This window comes from Polyodon spathula, chromosome 8 (assembly GCF_017654505.1).
Source record: "Polyodon spathula isolate WHYD16114869_AA chromosome 8, ASM1765450v1, whole genome shotgun sequence".
NCBI lineage: Eukaryota > Metazoa > Chordata > Actinopteri > Acipenseriformes > Polyodontidae > Polyodon > Polyodon spathula.
Genome location: NC_054541.1, coordinates 28,942,339 through 28,963,578, shown reverse-complemented (window position 1 = coordinate 28,963,578; position 21,240 = coordinate 28,942,339). Strand labels below are relative to the sequence as shown.

At 36.3% G+C, this 21,240-nt stretch overlaps 1 protein-coding gene across 8 annotated transcripts in view; it reads left to right on the top strand.

Moving 5' to 3' along the window:
• The window catches only part of magi2a (membrane associated guanylate kinase, WW and PDZ domain containing 2a), a 318,611-nt gene that overhangs the window by 254,156 nt on the left and 43,215 nt on the right, over window positions 1-21,240 (top strand). For 6 of the 8 annotated variants that reach the window (XM_041257508.1, XM_041257502.1, XM_041257501.1 and 3 more), the window contains exons 10-12: window positions 4,802-5,443; window positions 19,613-19,644; window positions 20,899-21,088. In XM_041257508.1, the coding sequence (XP_041113442.1) occupies window positions 4,802-5,443; window positions 19,613-19,644; window positions 20,899-21,088 (864 nt within the window). The remainder of the gene's footprint in view (window positions 1-4,801; window positions 5,444-19,612; window positions 19,645-20,898; window positions 21,089-21,240) is intronic. The other 2 variants (XM_041257504.1, XM_041257503.1) reach the window with 2 other exon arrangements.

Genomic DNA, 21,240 nt, shown 5'->3' with positions numbered 1-21,240 from the left:
AGTCAATTGAAAGCAATGAAAAAGTATGCATGAAGTGAAAAAAAATGTGGTGTTACAATCAGTTACTCTGTGCTTTTAGACAGAAATGAGAGCAAGGAGATCTGGTGTGGAAATTACACTTCAGCCAGTGACAGTCCATTTTAGATTTTTCAAGCCTTTTCTTAAGACACTTTTCAAAATGTGCTGTCTTTCGAGTCGAAGTTCCTCATATAAGTTACTAAATTATTAAAGATGATTTCTGAAGAAAGCATGAATCTGTCACTGATACAACTTAAGATGTCATTGATTTTTTCTGATTAGAAGAAACTTAGATTTGGTGATGTAAGGGTGCTCGGTGTTTGACGCATAGATGGTGGGTTGTCACAGTACATACTGTAGCATTGCAGGGCTTCAAGACTATTTTCTGCTTGTGCACCATTGCAGTATTGTCAGATGTATCGGCCTGTGCATTACCTTCCATGTACTGTTTCCAGCAGAGAGTGGTAAGTCTGATCTGAATGATTTAAAAGGATAAAACAAGCCTTTTCACTTTAAATGCAGAATTTCCTGGAGCAGGTTCTACTGCAACTAGAGATTTCGGAAGCGGTCATGTTTAAGTTCCATAGTTTGGATCAGTAGGGTGAAGCACGCTACAAGCAAAGCTAAGACCATATATTTAAATCTGAAGCCTGTTTATCCCCAAACATGTATATTCAGTTTACAGTACAGTATATATATAGCCTAATTATAGATAGATAAACACATAACAAATATAGTAAAGGAGTAATGATAATTTACAAAACAAACCTGAGGATTTCATATATGCAACTGTAATAACTTAAAGCTGATGCAGTATTTGTAAACTGCTTGCTACTGTAGTTTTACCTCTGTCTGAAACCTTTTGTGATTTGTTATTTTATAGCAGTGTAAATGTAAGCTGCTGCATTTACCAGAGAGTATGGTACAACAATATTCAGACTGTATTAGTATCCCTATATTGTTCCCCATTTTTACAGTCTAACTGTGCATGCCTTAGCTGCACTATGCATAGACAACTTCACTTAGAATTACCGTTCATTTTATTTTGTTCTGCACATCACAAACTAAAATATACAGAACAATTAAAAACAAGGCATTGATGTCATACTGCTATCATATACACACGCATTGCACAATAACACAATGCAAATTAAATGTCTATTTGCTGAAGTGGTTTTTTAATCAATGCACTAGCAAAAGTCACAGGGTAGTGATGTCAGCTCCCTAGCAACAAACCTCTAGTCCTATGTTGGGAATGGATTATTTCAATTCAGCAGTTTGAGCATTTGAGAAAGAATGTATAGTGTCTAAGAGCAACTTTTATAACCCACGGGTCTCAGACAAAAGAAAGGAATTGATATCATATAGTTATTTCATTTCTGTGCTCATTGGGGTGTAAGATACTAGTACTGGAAGGCTTATTTTAGATCTCTTGACTGTGATGGCACAGGTTATGCTGAGCTGTTTTTAAACCTACAGAAAAGTCAAATTTATCAGAGACGTTTGAGTCAGAGCAGTGGTGAAATCAGCCGTGTCACTTTGCCACTATCAGGTTGTACACTGCTTCTCTGTAGTGTTCAGAAAACCCCTAGATAAAATATAGTGCACTGTAAACTGTATTGAAAAAATTATTCTTGGCATTTGTTTTTCCTACTGTTGGGGTTACAAACTTGTATTAGCAACTCAAAACAGGGGAAACTGCAAACAATTGATATATTTGCTGTCTTTTTAGACTGGGCGTGACAAGGCTAAAACTAGTATATAAATACAAAGAGCGTGTATTATATTGGTCTACAAATCAAAAAAATCAGTATGGCATTTGTACATCATAAAACATAAATACTACATTTTGATTTTGGTGTTTGCATCTGCCTGTAGGAATTTTAAGAATTATCATTGGCATGTGACCTGACAAATACAGGTTAATTTAAAAAGCAGAGCATTGTACTTTTTCTTATCAGATAGTAGCTTGCCTGTGCTTTACTATGCTCGCCATGCTGCTATACGATATACTGCAGCAAAGGCTTTCATAAAGGATTACTTTACAGTTTTGTTTTGCTCTTATAATGATCAAATTCAGTAGTCTATTGGGGATTATAAGAAGACAGTTTAGAGCATACTGAAGGCTGTAAGATTCTCCCAATGAATATTTTCTACATCTGCGTTTACTAACCCCGGGGAGTGTTGAGTTTACAGCAGCATTGCCATTTCTCTGCATTTTGTAAAGAGCAGATTAATAAATAGTGTAGTTTTCAGTCTGTGTGACGGGCCCTTTTGAAAATGCACTAGGAATTCTACAGCTTCTTTCACAGTGACAGGTGAAATGGTTGCTGCCAAAAAGTAGTCCTATCCCTGAAAGCCTTTTGAAAGCTCTGATTTTTGTTAGATTAATGAGCCAAGCTCCTGTGCTTTGGACCATCAGGGAACTTCCAGTGGTGCAGTTTAAGTAACCCCCCTGTACTTTAACACATGTCATTTGGGTCTCCAAAGGCAGCACTGTCACTTTGTACCGCAGTGCAGTTTTTGACTCTTCAAAAAAAGAGGTCATTTGGTTATGTGGTAGTGGTGAAGTTTTTCTACTTTTTCAGTTGCCTTCTTTGAATGTGTCGGATATTTTCTCATTGTCGTGTTGCCATTTTAAGGAAATGTATTTGAATTGCAATTTTTGTTTAGGGGAGAAGGTAGTGCAAGGTTGCACTGTATATACAAGGGTTTGCCCTATGCGATCACAAGTTGAAATAAATATTATAACAGTAAATTAAACCCTCTCTAGCATATAATTATATAAATTAGTTAGGTAGCCAGTACTGTAGTGTGTCATTCTTGTGATGCTTAGCCTACATGAATAATACAGCACAATGCTCTATGTTCAGTATTTAAATACATTATTCATGGGGGTTGCACAGGTTGGAATAACATAATGTTTTCTCATTAGTTGAAGCTCTAAAATAAAAATGTATTAAAGTGATGTAATACAATGTACAGTGGTTGATTATCTGCCTTATACTGGCTGGCAGTCTTTAAATCTTAAACGACCTCCGTCGATTCTCAAAAAAGTTCAATTGATTTTGCTGTAAACACTTGTTTTTAACTGGTCTGAAGATGAAAATCTCTTATCCACTTGCTACTTTGAACTGAAGTTTTCCCTTGGCATAGGGTTATATAATAGAATGTATTTAGGTTTTCAGAATAACTTTGGCCCCATCAGCATCAGCTGTAAGGTGCACAGCAAGCACCGTACATAATTTCGGAAAAGATGTGTGCTTGATATGACTGAGTAGCGTTTTCAGTTGATGTGAAGGGAAAGTGGTTTTAAAAGCTGGTGGCATTTTTGTTTTGTTTTTTTTTGTTTTTTTTAGTGTACTGGTATCAGAATTTAAATTTAAATGTGTATATATATATATATATATATATATATATATATATATATATATATATATATATATAGTGATTTACACTTCACATTTTCCTATATGAAAGATGCACAAATTTTGTTAAACGTGCATTTGATTTGTAATGGTATTTTTTCATTGAATTTATAGTAAAAGAAAAATTGACAAATGTCTTTTGCATCTTTTTCCATTCTGTACTTCCTGTCGAAGAAACACAGCTGACACGCGTGAGTTGCTTCTGGGAAATTAAGTTCTATAGGAAAAAACATTGGGCTGTTTCTTTTTTGGCTCTTCCTGTGCATATAATGTGTGTGTGTGTGCGCGTGTGTGTGTGCGTGTGTGTATATATATATACTTTTTTTTTTTACATTTATTCTTTTTAAAGGAACTCAATTTCAGAAGCTTCACACATTGGCTTGGTGTCGGTCACTAATTTTTCGATGACTGACATGCTTTAAATGTCGACTTTGTTCCTTCATACAACGTCTTGAAGTTGAACGGAAGTGTAGTATTGAAGTATCTGCCAAGGAGGATTGACACATTTTCATCACTAACAGCTCCAAATAATTTATTAATTAAAATATGAAAATCACCTTTTACCATAATGTATGTATTTATGGTGTAGGAAAATGTGAGACCTGTGAAATGATGGCAGTACATGTTAAGAATTATTTTGTTGGCACCAGGCATGGTGACCTGCTTTTGCATAATCTTTGTAATGGTCGTGCTGGGTACCGAGCACAGTTAGGTAGTTAAGTACCTGTAGCCTTTTGTTTTGCAAGCATCAAGATTCTTGTAAAGCTGTTAACAAAAAATAAGTAAATTTACTTAATACAAAGTTGTGTTAATGCTGGTGCTCCTAGAAGCTACAATTATTAAGAAATAAGGCACAAAAGTACTGTGCACAAAAGTTTTGACATTTTTCACCAAAAGCTGAAGATACAAATGCCAACTAAGCAGCTAAAAGAAGAAAATAACTCTTAGAATTGCCAAGCAACCTCTAACACCCAACTCATTCATGATGAATCTGATCAACTAACCACAAACCTGGCAAAAAAAACTTTCCATCTGGAGCTTTTCCTTGATGATGCCAAAGGTGCCTATAGGTACTTTTTATAGATATGTTTCTTATTGAACAGCTTAACAACAACTAACCCTAAGGTTTAAATGTTTTATTCAATCAATTTATCTTCTTATAGTTATAGTAATGTTTATAATGTTTTAGAAAAGAGATTTTGTAACCAATATGTATGTTTTAACAAGTATTATACACATTTACCCTTACTGTATTGTGTATAAAAGTACCATAATGTAATAAATTTCAGTCATGATAACATTTACTCCTGGTTTGTCAGTGTGCTTAATTTTTGTCTCCCATGTTTTTCCTCCAGGTGACGTCATTGTCTATATCAATGATGTCTGTGTCCTTGGCCATACACATGCTGATGTGGTCAAGCTCTTCCAATCGGTTCCGATTGGTCAGAGCGTTAACCTGGTGCTATGCCGTGGATACCCCTTGCCCTATGACCCCGAGGACCCTTCTAGCAGTATGATATCTCCCATGGGGATTATGGAGAGACCATCAGTATTAGTGAATGGAAGAAATAACTATGACAATTACATGGAGTACATTTCTCGGACCTCTCGATATGTGCAGGACCACTCAGAACATCTTCCCCAACAGCCCTTACCCCCCCATCCTGCGGACGGTCATCCTGATGGCCCGTTGCCGCCCCCTGTCCATGAGGACAACGTGTCTATGGCCTCCTCAGGGGCCACTCAGTCTGAACTCATGACCATGACCATTGTGAAAGGAGCCGAGGGATTTGGATTCACCATAGCAGACAGCGCTACAGGACAAAGGGTGAAGCAGATTTTGGATGTGCAGGGTTGCCCTGGTTTGTGTGAAGGTGACCTCATAGTGGAAATTAACCAGCAGAATGTGCAGAGCCTGAGTCATGCCCAGGTCGTGGATCTACTCAAAGAATGTCCATTGGGGAGTGAGACATCCTTGATCATCCAAAGGGGAGGAGGTAAGTCAGAGTGCCGCCTGGTTGTGTTGTCATATTCGTGTGTTTGGAATCTAACACCACTTACATGTGTCTTGAAACCGACTGTACCAAGTGACATGGTGACAAATATAATGATAGTCTGACTTTTTACTTAATCCGGTACTATTTCTGTTTCAGTCTTCACATATTGGTGACATTTAAAAGTCTAAAGCACCCCTGTGGTCTCAATAGGGCTCTCAAAAGCATTTCTAAATTGTAAGTGGAATGTAAGCATTAACGTGCCCCCTGAACAAAGTGGTGTTTATGACATCCACTACAGGCAGAGTGTTGCAGGGGGACAGGTTGTAGCAACAGAAACTTTTCATAAATACTAGTTGCATATTTCAAAGTTAAGTAAAAGTCAAAACACCAATAAGATCTTCAACAGAAGAAAAGGTAAAATGAGTGATAATATTGCTAGTTCTAATAACACTTGAATATTCAAAGAGGATTAACTTGACACTGCAAAATGTATGCACCGGTCAGTCAAAGAATATTAACCTCTTAACAGTCGTCACTAAATTGAAGACAGTGAGTCTTCTGTTTGGTGCAATACATTAAGTTTTGGGATGTAAAGTAAATCCTCTGAAATTTAGAAAGTGGCAATCCACCTGACCAGCCAGTGTTATCAGAGTCCGGTTGTGAAACAGAGAAGTTAAATGGGGGAGGAGGTTCATGATGGAACAAGAAAAAATAAAGTAAAATCAAGTGCTATGAAATAACAATTAAAAGAGCCTTTTAATTTTCTGCAAGAATACATTCCATAATTAAACATCCCTACATGTGTGAACAATGCACAGAGAACACCCTTAAGAACTGTTGGTATTTATTAATCAGAGCATTTAGAACTTAAGCACATCTCCCACAAATAAGAAACATGTGGGTTAAACATAGCATGGTTTTAATTTAATGCAAGAATAGGTACTGTAGATTAATACAAAACAACTCATTTTTCTTTCTGTAATTTCAACTAAATGCAGGACCTTTTTTCCTGACCACTCACAGTCTGTGAACATGTTTGGTTCCTCTTCTGTTCAGAGGAGTTCTCCACTTCATTTTCTTGTTAAATTATATAATATTTAAAGATGTGTCAACATGCCTGAGGTCTAAATGGAGGTTACGCAGCAAAGCAAGTTTTAAAGTTGGGCTCAATTAGTGAAATGAGGCATATTTACATATGATGTCCCTTTAGCATCTGTTTAAATTCTGTAGCTTAAAGGCACACATCTGATATCCAGCAGTATTAAAATTTTCCAGGTGAATAGGAGCCAGCTCACTGGAAAATTATTTCCTAATAACAGTGCTGACTCTGACACAATTAAAACACTGTTGTTTATAGCATTGTTATTGCTTTTTTTTTTTTTTTTTTTTTTTTACACAATTGAAACTTAGTTGTTTCCAATTGTATTTTTTTCACAAAAAATGTTATTCCAATTAGTACGTGCAAGTACTGTGTATGAAAGTCAGGTAAATTCCTTCAAATTTCTACCTTCCTATTTAAAGTTGCACTGCAGCCTTATTGTGCAACAGAACCACAAAAAAGTATATTCTGTACAGCTGAGGAATTCGAATGGAGCCTGAAGCAGTACATTACAGTTGAAGGTTGCACTGTACAGAAAGATTACCCTAAGATTACAAATGAAATCATTTAATATGGACTTCCCCTTGATTGGTATCAGTTTGACGAATTATGTGGAGTTATCTCTCCTAAGCTGTGATTGTGGCCAGTCTTTCCCATTGTCTTCCAGCCTGCAGAACTGAAATTGTTAATTAGTGCTTGCTCATATTTTAGTCAGAATTGGAAAATATACATTGTATAAAACAGTGGTTATCAAATGGGTTTCTTCAGTTCTAGAAACTTCTTATTTGTAAAATAACTAAACCTCTTGAATAAAGGTTTGAGAACCTCTGATATAGTCTATACATCTTTCCGTTAATACTAGGACAATAAATGCAGTTGTATTAGTCTACATTTCTGTATTTCGGAGAGGTCTTTTTTCTTCAGAATATGATTTCATGTTGGAGATGGTTGAAGTTTAGAAACAGCTCAGGAAATGTGGGAGGACCACCTATCAACATTCTGACCTACAATAGCAATGATGAAAAATCGTCATAATTAAGAAATGATTATCCTCCTGCTGTTCATATTTAAATCCAGCCCCCCCTCCCTTCCTTTTATTGACAACTGCATTGCTTAACATAATTATTGTGTTACAAATTGTTGGTTTGATATAACCCAAGTCAGGTTTCTATGGTTCTATTGCTGAGGGAACACAAAGCCACTTTCTCAGGAACAGTGGCTTAAAACCTGGTTCCAGGAGAATGGGAGACCTAGTTTGAGGCAACTTTGCTGTATCAAAACCCAGGTCTCTCCTGGTGTGCCATGCAGTGGCCTGAAAGCTAGTCTTTTGAAACCAAGTTCGAAGTCACACAGTGGGTTCGTATTCCCACATCTTAAGGTGTTTCTTGCGCAACAAAGTACTAGTTTACTGGTATGAAGATTATGTTTTTATTTTCTGGGTTTATGTTGTGAAAACAGTACTGCGAGAAATTGTCTGTACAGATTGTTTCTAAGATAAATATAATAATAAATTATGTATATACTGTAGAGTACATGAAAGAAATTGGGGTTAGAGTGGGTTAAAGGAAGTTAACATGTTTATCGTTATGGCTCTAGTACATGTATATTGATAGCATTAAAGATTTGAAATCTGAATTCCCATTAGATGTGATACCAAAATAGAGCTTTTAGTGATTCTGCGAAGATGTGTGGTGACAGGTGGGCTGTCTTTTCTGAAGGTCAGTGGATGTGATTACAGTTTATCTCATGGGACATGTATTATTAGACTGTGGGCCCTATTCTAAAAGATCACTCGGATTTCATGATGTACCCATTACCCTATAATATTTTGTTCTCTGTGAAAATTCCCATTCCAACAGATGTAAATATACATATTTTTTATCACTTAAAAATAAATACACTACATGTTTGCCTTATTGACTACCTTACATGTAGGAACGACAGGCGGTTTAGTTTGCTTCCGGTAATGATTGAACACACTGCACAGAGCTACTCGATTTCCTTCAAATGTCTACAATGAAAAAGACACCAGCTGCATCAAAGATTAGAAATATTTCTGCTAAAGATTGCGCTGTCCAGGACATTTCGGACAGAGTTTTCAAAAGTTCATAAATGATAACTCCAGTGTTAATCAAGAAATCAGTATGTAGCATTGATTTTGGCATTTTCAAGCGATCGTTGTGCCTATTTCGTTAAATAATCATCCTAATGTGATTTTAGAAATAATGTTATTATCTTAACACGCAGTGCTTGTTGCAACTGTTTATTTTTTTTGCTTTTAAATTTAAAAGCAAATCCGTGTTAATTGTCATCATTTATCAGGAGTTAATTTGCACTTGGAAAAAGAGGATTTTAATTAACAAAAGAGTATATAACCCACCTTGCTTGAAACAGATATTTAACAGACCGCAGCTGTGACGCTGACGATACAGAGAGTGTGTACAGGACCAGGGTTAATTTCTTACAGACTACCTCGATAATTCAATATTTGTAGTTATGAAAACATTTTAGCCTTTTCTATACGTGTGGTTATGATTGAGATGTATTCACTTATTTTAATCATTTGTAACCTTATGGAACGTTTGTTGTATTGCTAAAATGATATACTGTTATTTGCATGTAGTGTAATGTTACTACCAAGAAATTAACAATGCAACTGTAGCCGATTTGAATTCTGCATAACTACATTGTATGCCAGCTGATATCTACTTCTGTAAACTTTATTTGAATTATACAACTGAAATCTGTCCGATTTTTTACCCACATGCCAGATACTCGTAAATCAGCATTTTATATGTGAAATGTTCTAAATAAATGTACATTCTGCATGACAAAATGAAATTAAGTTTACAAATTATACACAACATACAGGGGTGTGCAATTTTTGAAAAAAAAAAATTGTCAAAGTGACAAAATGCTAGAAAAATCTACTTGTCCTTCTTAAACATCTACTTGCCCCCTTTCTGTTACACAAAGCACACAAAAAAGTAGAATATAACTTGTATGATTTTGATTTTATTTAACAGTGAATACAGTCAATCAATTAGTGATTAACAGGGTGTATCTACCTTGTAGCTTGACGGGTTCACTAAATTCTTCATGATACACAAAAGGTTCGCAGTGATCTCACCTCAACAAATGTATAGCATACTTTAAGGAAATATTCCTTTGAGTTCAGTTTGCAACGCATTTGCTAGTAAATTTAAGATACTAAACATACTAAGAGTAAAACTATAATAAGCAATAGTTGGGAGTCATTCAGATATTAAAATAGCTGCTGTCTGTTTTTTTTTTCTCTATACGAGTCCAACTCCTGATGTACAGTTCTTTTAGTTTGTTGCATCACAGATACAAAATCATTGCCAAATATTACTGCTGCTTTGTGCAATTCTCATTTGTCTTGACATTCTTTCAGTTTTGTAATTGCTTAACTCCAGATTTTTAAAGGACTTGTTTATAACCTGTCAAGTCTCTTTGCATTCTGTTATGTTTTTCTACCAAAATGCACGCAATATTTACAGTAGGCTCCATCAAATTCTGCAAGGACAAAATATGTTTTTCTTTTATTTATTTCTGTTATATACTTATTTTTTTCTAAACAGTGTACAGCATTTTGCAGCTGTTTGTCCTCATCTAACGTCTTGTCCCATGACGGCTAACTGAAACACTGCTGCAGCAAGGTGATCCTGGTTTCATACCCTGATGGCTTTTTTCTTTTGTTTTTTTTTTTTTTTTTTTGGGGGGGGGGTGCAACATTCTTTCTCTGCACTACTCTGAAAAATAAATACACAAACACATTGCCATGATATTTATAGTATGTATTTTATTTAAAAAAAAACAAAAAAAAAACAGTGTACAGATAGTCTTGTATATTGTATAGGCATTTCATTTCTATAATTATAAACATATTTGACAATCTTTATGTTTCAGTAGTTTCACAAATCGATGGATTGTGCATGTCCAGTAAATAACTAATCTCTTATAAATAAATAAATAAATACATACATAAATCATACAGTGCTCACCCTTTATAACACGCCCCGTTATAGTGCCGAATTGGTTATAACACGGTAGGGTGGTGGCTCCCATTTGCTGAATAATGCCATTACAGTAGCCCTTATACACTCATTATAAGGCGGAACACAAAAAGCGCAGTCTTGTAACTATGGCTCCCCACTATAGCTTTATAAAGGGTGAGCACTGTATATATATTTTTTAAATATAGCATTTAAATCTAAAAAAATGCAAATATGGTAAATGGCAAACTAGGTTAGCAAAACTAGAATTGAAAGAAAAAACAATAATTTTACCAGAGTAAGTTTGTCTTGAAATGCTTCTAAACTGTAAACTAAGGTTTTTTTAGTTTTTTTTTTTTTCAGCATCCCAACAAGTACAGTACATGTTTCACCACAAAGTTGTTCTACGTATCTAGTCGTTGAGACAGGAAGTGATGTATGTGACCTGCGACATTTAAGCTTTTTAGCGAGAAATGCGTTCATTAACAACCTCATCGACTCAATTTCAAAGCATTAACGGATTGATTTAATACATTTTGTTTGAAAATCACTTGCTACTAAGGCTCTCGATACTATACCACAAGTTCAATACAATAACACTGTTTTTTGAAAATCCTGCCCTTCAGGTGTCATGTATTTATGTTTTTATTTATTGTTGTAATTCACTGATGGAACAGTCGAATGTCTCTAATTTAACATTGAATTTTTCAGGTAAGCATTTACATATTAGGAAGGTGTGTTGCATAATAACAAGGTAAAATGATAAATATTGAACATGACAAGGCAGTTTTTTCTGCTTTAATACATATTGTAATTGTGAAATATGGTGATAGAACTATTTTTAAACCGTGAAATGCTGTGAAATAAGCCATTTTTTACATGAAGAAAATACAGCCCTACTCAAGAGTTAACAGAGCTTACTCGTTTATATTTGTATTCCTAAAGGACTGTTTTGGTTAATGAAATAAGGTTGGTAATAATTTGCCTTTTAAAGAATAATCAGTGGGGTTCCAAAAAATATAGCTGTTTTCAAAATGGCCGCTCTAGTGCACTGGGGATTGAGAGCTGCCCTAAATCTATAATCATTGCATATATATATATATATATATATATATATATATATATATATATATATATATATATATATATATATATATACACACACATACACACACACACACACACACACACACAATACCTATGGAAGTATTCACCCCCATTAGACGTTTTCAGTTTGTTGTGTTACAACCTGAAGTCTTGATGCATTTAAATGGGATTTCTTTTCAATGTGTGAAAAACCTGAAAAGTCTTAATTAGATAAGTATTCACCTCCTTTGCTATGACACTCCTAAACAAGCTCAGGTGTAACCAATTGCCTTTAGAATTCACACCGTAGGTTGAATGGAGTCCATCTGTGTGCAATAGAAGTGGTTCACATGATTTCAGATTAAACACACTCATCTGTGTATGGTCCCACAGTTGGGTAGTGCATTCAAAGCAGAAATACTACCATGAAGACCAAGGAGCTTTCAAAACAACTCCGGGATGAAGTTGTGGAAAGGCATAGATCAGGGGAGGGGTATAAAAAGATTTCAAAGGCATTGGATATGCGTTGGAGCACAGTCAAGTCGATCATTAAGACGTGGAAGGTATACGGCCCCGCCCAGAATATGAGCAGCCGGGTACAAAGGGCATTGGTCAGAGAAGCCACCAAGAGGCCAATGACAACTCTGAAAGACCTACAGTGTTCCATGGCTGAGGTGGGAGAAACTGTCCATGTGTCAACAATAGCTGAGGTACTCTACAAATCTGGCCTGTATGGAAGAGTGGCAAGAAGGAAGCCATTTCTGAAAAAAACCCATGTCAAATCTTACTTGGAAAAAGGCATGTGGGAGACTCTGAAAATATGTGGCAAAAGATTCTGTGGTCCGATGAAACAAAAATTGAACTATTTGGCCTAAATGCAAAGCGTTATGTCTGGCGCAATCCCAACACAGCACATCACCCAGGAAACACCATTCCTACTGTGAAGCTTCATGCTTTGGGCATGCTTTTTATCAACAGGGACTGGGAAGCTTGTAAGGGTAGAGGGCAAAATGGATGGAGCTAAATACAGGCAAATCCTTCAGTCTGTAAAAGACCTAAGACTGGGATGGAGATTCACCTTTCAACAATGACCCCAAGCACACAGCCAAAGCGACACTGGAGTGGCTTAAAAACAAGAAAGTGAGTGACCTAGAGTGGCCCAGTCAAAGCCCGGACTTGAATCCGATTGAGAATCTGTGCAAGACTTGAAGATTGCTGTCCACCAACAATCCCCATCCAACTTCACAGAGCTTGAACAATTTTGCCATGAAGAATGGGCAAATATTGCACAATCCAGATGTGCAAACCTGGTAGAGACTTACCCCAAAAGACTCACAGCTGTAATTGCTGCCAAAGGTGGTTCTACCAAGTATTAACTCAGGGGTGGTGAATACTTATCTCACCAAGACATTTCAGTTTTTTTTTATTTTTCATTAACTGTTGTTTCACAATAAAAATTATCTTGCCTCTTCAAAGTGTTGAGTAAGTTGTGTAAATTAAAGGAAGAAAAATCTTTTGAGAAGAGTTTTGAAACAGACTTTAAAGTTCTAAGGGTAAAAATTAGTCAGGATGTTAACAATAAAAATAAAAATTACAGGTATGTTATTTGGAGCTCTGTATTTTTCGGAAACCCACCACTTACTCTTTAAACTGCTTTTAAAGAACCCAACAGCAATCTCTAGAACAGTTTCTTGCTAATTTAATTTATCAAAACAGACCCCAGTTAAGACTTTCTGAATTGGAACATGGTCGGAAGTCAATGTGATAATTCATGGTAGACCCCACTTCACCATACTAAATAGAAAGTATAGGCTAAAAATATACTTCTACAAGCGTGTACTGTCAAATACAGTGCTGCTATCTAGTACAGGGCAGCAACTTCAGATGACATAAATAGAAAAAGTACAGGTCCCAGCAGTCAGTCTGACTAGACAAGTGAAAAGAATGTTGATAGTGTTCTAATTTCCTTAGCTTCAGGCTTCCTTAAATTTTGACTCAAACCCCATAAGATTTCTATTACTAGTACATTTCAGGTCTGTCTTAGCTGTTTTCAAAGTACTGTAGCAAAGCACCCCAAATTGCTTTCATGTGTCCTGCTGCTGGGTATATTCCCTCCCAACAGGATCATCTTGACCTGCTTAACCCCTCTGTCATCTTCTACTTACATTCCTGCTATGACACTGACATAGCCCAAGGAACTAATAATTAAAGTAGTATGCAGACCTTATACCACAGCTTATAGTACTCAGAGATCTGGAATAGAACATGGAGACATTTGTGTACTACACAGTTCAAAACTACATAGTGGTGATTTAAATACAGTATATAATTACTTTTTGTAACACATTCTGCAACTTGCCACAGCATTCACCATCCTTAAGCATGCAAATGACCAAACTCGCCCTCATTATGTCTCATTTAATGCATGAATTGCAAACTCCCTCATGAGCTCCTACCTACATTATTAAGTGCCCACATGATAATTGTGGACAGATTAATTCAGGAGCAATAATTGGGCTGTAAAGTATATCAATGGAACTTCACATTGATGGCGCTTTTAAAAATGCCAGCTTGTGATCAAGAACTAGTAATAAGCTAACTAGTGGGGAAAGTGAACGGTACTATGTGACAGATAATAATTGTATGTGTGTGTGGTATAGCTGTCTGTTTGGAGTTTCTGTTTCGATAATAATCAGTCTTATGAGGCTGTCTTGTACTATAATATGTATCTGTACAAAAGAGAAGCTCTCATTTCTTTTTGGTCTCTGTTCCTGGTCTATTCATTTTAATTTAATTTAATTTAACTGCACTGCTTATATCAAACATTGCATCTGAGCAATTATGAATTTTAACTAAAAAAAAAAATTATGTAAAAAGATATTCACAATCCTAAGCCCAGTTTTATAAACACCGAAGCACACTGTCATACTTTAGGCTGTCTGTTTTTATTGTTCAGTAAAACTCATGTGACGTCTAAATACTTTAGTAGTGCTGGAACAAAATATAGACAAATGGATGCTAGATTAAACAGATGATCAAAAACTGGGGAGAACATTATTCTCAATGACAACAAGGTTATCTCTGTCAGATTAGAATTTTTAAATGGAAATGGGGAGGACAAAGTGGTGGGTTGGTTCCTACCGGATGTTTATTTTTTTTTTAAAGTAGCACGTGTATACCATTTTTATGAGTGTGGGAGTATTCTGTTACAGTATTTATCACCATAATTGAGAAAGCAGGATCTGTTTTAGGTTGGATTGGTTTTCCAGATGCGAACATTATATGGAAGCAGCTTTGATAAAGTTGGCTGTTGAATTACAGCCTTTTGGTGAGGTGTCTGTCACTGCGGTATTGACACTGCATGATATATTCTAGAATGGGGAAACGGGTTTCAACTAGCAAAGAATAAACCTTCTGCAGGTGTTGTTTTTCAAACTTTGAGGTCACTGCAATAAAAGTACCAGTTCAAGCAGAAAGTCCTTGAGAGTCCAGAAAGTCCTTAAAGTGATTCTGCAGGAAACAGACAAATAACCTGTCACTTTGAGATCTGTGTGCTACAAAGTAGTGCAAAGCAAGACTTACCAAACAGTAGACCATGTTCAGTGCTGAAAGTCATGGTGGATCAGTACAAGTACGTAACTGAAATTATTAATGAAACCCAGGCAGCTGCCTGATACAAATAATGTCTCATCAAGGATTGCCATCTGGAACTCAGCTGGTTGGTCCTAACTTCATATTTCAGCATGACAATGGTTGAAAACATAATGCTACCCTTGTAAAAGAAAAAAAAAATTGGAATACTAACAAGCCAGTGTAACAGCATTGTTTGTAATAAACAGGCTTGCCTCGAGTCCTGTGTGCACATGTCATTGTTGGCATGGGGGATTATGGTAAAGTTCGGGTTAAATAAAAGAGTATAGTATATACTGGTATTATGGTAAAGATTGTTTTAATAAAACGTAAGTACAAACCCAGCTTTGCATATCATGAAGTTTATAAACTAAAGTTTGGGAGGAAGGACAGCCCCTACACATTTCGTCATCTCATTGTAACCTACTAAAAACATAAATACCCATGTAACTTACCCCTCTCTTGCGTTTGATTCATTCGCATCCCTCCACCTCATCACCACCGCCCCTGTAACTTCTCTAGGTTCAATCTATTATGTGTCTCCTGCCTCGTCCAGGCGACCAGGTGGCGGACCCTCTTACCAAGAAGTTTTGATGCCAAATTGTTACTTCCAGAAATCGCATAATCATCAATAAACATTTAGTTAAACTCAAATGTCTGTGATGTGACTTGTGTCCTAAACTACTGAAATGGTGATAAAGGGCATTTAAAGGGTGTGGATAATTCTACTCGCCTGGAGAGATGATCAAGGATAAAGACTACAAGAAAGTATGACTTGCAAACCGATTTATTTACTGTGCATAGTGTAGTACCAGATATGACTTTCATATTTGAGAACAAAAAATAAACGTGTTTGGCAATTCTAAACCTATAGATGTTACGGTTCTGCAATAGCCCTGAGCATTTTGTAAAGTCTGCAGCCTTGATTAGTTACAGGATCTTCTGCTGTAGGGTTTATTTTTCCTTGTTTCAGGGTGAATTTATGAATAAGTTTTCACTGGAACAGCTGAAAGTACTTGTTTTTGTAATATCAATAGTATTTGGTGATTAAGCATGTCCAAATTATCAAACAGAATATTGAAAATGATGGATTGATGGATCAAGTAACCGTCCTACACATAAAGAAAACTATAGTATCCTATTTTTCCTTTTATTATGCGAAATAGCAGTCACTCTGGCTTAGTCTTATCTGATTGTTAGACCAGAATTGATTAATACAAAGAAGTTGCTGCTTCTCAGCTCCAATGAAGTTTTCAAAATCCATTTTGCAGGCTGTCTAGCATTGATATGTTACTTAAGCAATAGAGCCCAAAGAAGAGGACTTTACTGTCTGGTAAGGCCCACCCTGAGGGCATTTAACATAACGAGAAGGGCCGTGAATATGGAAAACACTTTTATGATGGTTCTATTGCTATTAGAAAATAGAAAGGTAAAACAAAATAACATTTAGTGTTTTTATTTATTTTGTCATTTTAAGCAGCATTCAATTTTATTGCTAATGAATCCAACTGTTTTCCTCAATATTCCGTAACTAATGCAGTATGATTAGAATTACATCTGTGTTCTGGTAGCCTTCCCTCAGGCTTCTATGTCCTAGCGGTGGACTGTATTGCATCATGGGTATTTCAATAGCCTAAATACTACCTCAATACTAAAAAAAATAAATCTTCTGCTTACATGAACCAAAAGCAAACCGGGTTTTTGAACTGTTTATAAAATATGTAAAAGAATAAAAGTGCAGCTAACATTTGAATTAGGATTTGAGTGCAGGTTTGTGTATTTGTGTAAGTCTCATTATTTAAGTGACTGTAAAACGTTTTAGCAAAATAAAATAAAACGTTGTGTTAATTAAAAATAGCTAGTAGTCCATGTGTTAGTCGTGCAGTTTGTTCAGTAAAGCGTGTTCATAAAGTCTGTTCACTTTGTTAGAGAAGAGAGCACCGTCCTATGCTGTTACTGTACTAGGCATACAGTTGTTTGATGTCTTCAGCTTGTCATTCAAACTGGAGGCTAGTTGCTGTTGTGGTTACTGTATTGCAGCTGACAGGAAACACCTATTCTCGATTTAAATTATTATTATTATTATTATTATTATTATTATTATTATTATTATTATTATTATTATTATTAACTTTATTTGCTATACTACATTTAAATAGATAGATTGAATGTATAGGACAGCGGGGAAGCAGACCTGGTCTATATTGGCAGACAACATTCAGAAGGTGTTTACTTGAACAGAGATTTTCTTTCATCAGGCAGAAAAAAAGGTAAAATACATGAATACTGTATTTACGTATTTTCCAGGGGATTGATTTGGATCAGTGATTAACAATGACAATCATTACCACAGATTAAGGACCTCACACTGACCAATCAGGTTAAAGGAAATCTCCAATCCATTTTCTCACATTTTTATATACGTTTGTGCTCAGCTTCAAAAAGCAGCAGACGAAGCAAAGCCGAAACTTAACCTATCAATAGATTTCCGTTTAACATATAACATATTTCAGCAACAGGGATACACTGTAGCGGTGGCACAAGTAATACATGTTTATCTTACTTACATTTTAGCTACACAGTAACTTAAGAATTGCATGTCCAATTGTTTTGGAACTTGGTAACAGCATTCCACATTGTATACTGTACTATAGGTGTAGTTTTCTGTTGTCTGAGACCTTGCTATATCTTCAGAACAACTCATCAGTTTGCATATTAAACTGCATCAGCAACGCTTATGATGTACTCATAATATGGTCTTTGTATCTGGTCATTTGCAGACAAACTTCAGTAGACTCTAGCTGTTCCTAACATCCATTCCTGATTTAAGAGGCCTAATCTAGTCTTTGTTTAATGTTTTCTTACTTACCGAAATGAATTAAAAAAAAAAAAGTTCATTAAAAAAAAAAAAAGTTGTTTTTGGTAACTATAGTATATACAGACAATTGTTTAATAACATTACCTGTAGCAGGCTAGCCATTCACAGCTGCTGTCGGCATGCATTTCATTTTCACAGCGCGGGGTTGGATAATAAATAGGTTTGGACTACAGGTACAGGGGTTTGGATTAGCCAGAGTCGTCTGCAGGTGATTTTAGTGTTTGTGATTCAAGGTTAGCTTTGAAAATGAGAACAATCATAACCTGAGAGTATACAAGCAAGTGGCAGTGTGTCTTCCCCTGAACCCTGCTCAGCAGCCCGCTCGGGGGTAAGCAGGAGAAGGGTAAGTGATCATTCTTTGGCTGTGTAAACACAGGGCTCAGGTTACAGTATATGTACATATGTTTAAATGGCACCAGAATAAAATGGAAAATGGCTCTTAATTTAAACCTGGTTCTCAAATCCTTTTTTCTCAAAGTAAATCAAAACTACATATTAATGTTACTGAACTATCAACCATAGAAACTCTGATCAGCATTTGTAAGATTGTCTTTGCCTGCTGTGTAGCCTGTGCCCCACATGGTGAAAGTGTATTTGAAGGTGCTTATTGGCTGAGATACTGATGGCTGGGGACTGATTGATCTTTGCGTGAGCATTTGTTAGGAGATTTTGTTGTGTAAGTTGTAAATGAAGGGATGGTGTCCTGTTTTTTTTTTTTTTTTCTGGGGGGGGGGGGGGGGGTTTAAAAACCTTACTTACACCAGTAACATGTTATTTATATCACTGGCGAGTTATATACAGTACGTGTGTTAATAGTATTCAAAGTCTACATTAATGGATATGCAGCAGCTTCACAGATCTCCATCAACTGAGAAAAGGGATGCAGAGTTGCACTGAATTTGCCTCAGTGTTCTCAGGGAAGCGAAGAGTCTTAGGCTGAAATTTATTTTGCACCACTAATTGTAACTTCTTGAGTCACTGTGCTGTGGGTGTTATGAGTTATCCATAGTGACAGCACATGCCACAAGAGGGAATAGGAGCTTGGGAAATAATTGACATACATCCATCAGGTCTTGTCTGTAGAGAATTGAAACTCCCATTGGTAGCTGGCACGCTGCAACTGATGGGGTTGTTTCCTTCAGACTGACATTTGGAGAAGTCTGTGCGTGTGGAAAGTTACTCTGAATATGTGAGGCACTTAGCCACTTTGTATCTGCATGCCTAGTGAAGCAGCAAGGAAACCCAGGAAGGCAGAGGACTTAAAACCTATAACCCTTCACAGTACCCAGGAGACACTGCTTCCCTGAACCTGGTCCAGTGTGTGATTGTGTATGGGCCTGACAACTATGTGCTTGAACGTTATGTTCAGGTTCAATCTCGCCAATGAGACCATATCAATATTATATATTCACAATACTGTTGTATAGGCTAAACGTTTTTTTGTTTTTCTACTGTTGCAGGTCACTTTTCACCATGGAAGACCTCTAAACAGGTAAAATGCATTGTCTTCCAAACGTAGCTTACGCAGTACATATGATTTTAATATTAACCTTTAGCAACAGCTTTGTGGTCCTGTGTCGGCTGCTAACTAGCTTTGATTAGAATTGCCATTTTCAATAAAATACTCAGTAGAATGTAAATACCTTAGATTGCTTCTGTTACTTAATTGGTGTGCTCCTTCATTATTTTTTCTAAAATGTAACATACATTATGGTGGATAGTAAATTAACTGTTGAAGTCTGTTACAGACATGCAAAAGAGAAAAAAGCACATAAAAATGGCCTAAATGTACATTCACTGATTTAGTGCATTTTAAGTTGCTGAAATAAGGAGAAAGCACTGTTGTTGTTTTGTTCTTATTAAAGTTCATGTTATTTCAGTGAAATGATTCCATGCTTTTTTTTATTATGACTTGAACCAGACTGTTTGGATCCATGCTTTCAACTTAGAAGCATTTAGAAAATTCATGTCAACTAGACTCTTAAGACTTATGGCAGTTACTAGAGAACAGAGTACCTTAAACGGTATTGTACCACATGTTAAGAATGACAATATATAGTATTTACTGTAGTCCTTATGGCATTTTAAAGAGGCAAGACTTGTACATAATTTCCTTCTACACTAAAATATATGGTAAACATTTTGTTGTGGTTTAACACGTTTTTTATGTGTTTTTTTGGGGGTTTTTTTGCAGGTAGGCTAAGATACCGTACCGCTAACCACAAACTCCATCCATTTACACCAGCCATTTGTAGTTGATCACTTTGTAGATACTTTTTTCTAAAGTTCCTTGAAATAAATGTCAACTAACATGGATTTTTTTAAGCATTGAATAGGCCAGTGGATTGGCAGCAGGCAGTGGGGTCTAAAGACCATCACCTCGGTTACAGGCAAAGGCACTTTTATCTGCTTGCTTTACATAAAATGAGTTCTACTTGTGTCAGCTTTTCTTCCAGTGGCTAGATAGCCATATCCTTAAAGATCATCACAATTGCCACAAGCTCTTATAGGGACCAAAGATTGTGAAGGAGCTGTATATGAACAATCCTGTTTCCCCACTGAGGAATATGTTCTGTGTATGGTAATCATTGCAGGGGCAGTTAATGAGAAGACATCAGTGTCAGGCTGGCACTTTTGATGAGCACCTAACTCAACAGACGTTTCACACAACAATGTAATGGATCTCACATGAAGATTAGAAGCAGTTTATTCAGAAAAAAAATAATGAATCCCAATGTGTTTGCAGGTGTTGGAGCAGTGGGATATCCAAGGCAGCCCCCAGACCAGCTTATCTGCTCCAGTTATACCACAGAATGTTCCGTTTCCACCACATTTCCATAGGGCTTCTTTCCCAGACTCAGCCGATGGGTTTGATCAAAGAAAACCTGACCCTTATGACCTGTATGAGAAGTCGAGAGCTATCTATGAGAGTAGGCGTAAGTAATAACCATAATTTCATTTTAATGTCAAATAGCTATTAATAATTTAGCACCCTCCCACTGCACCCCTCAGTTGTAAATGTGACCATGCTGATACAACATTTGTGGTTGTCACATCTGATTTAACAAGAATTGAGTGCCTGTTTAAA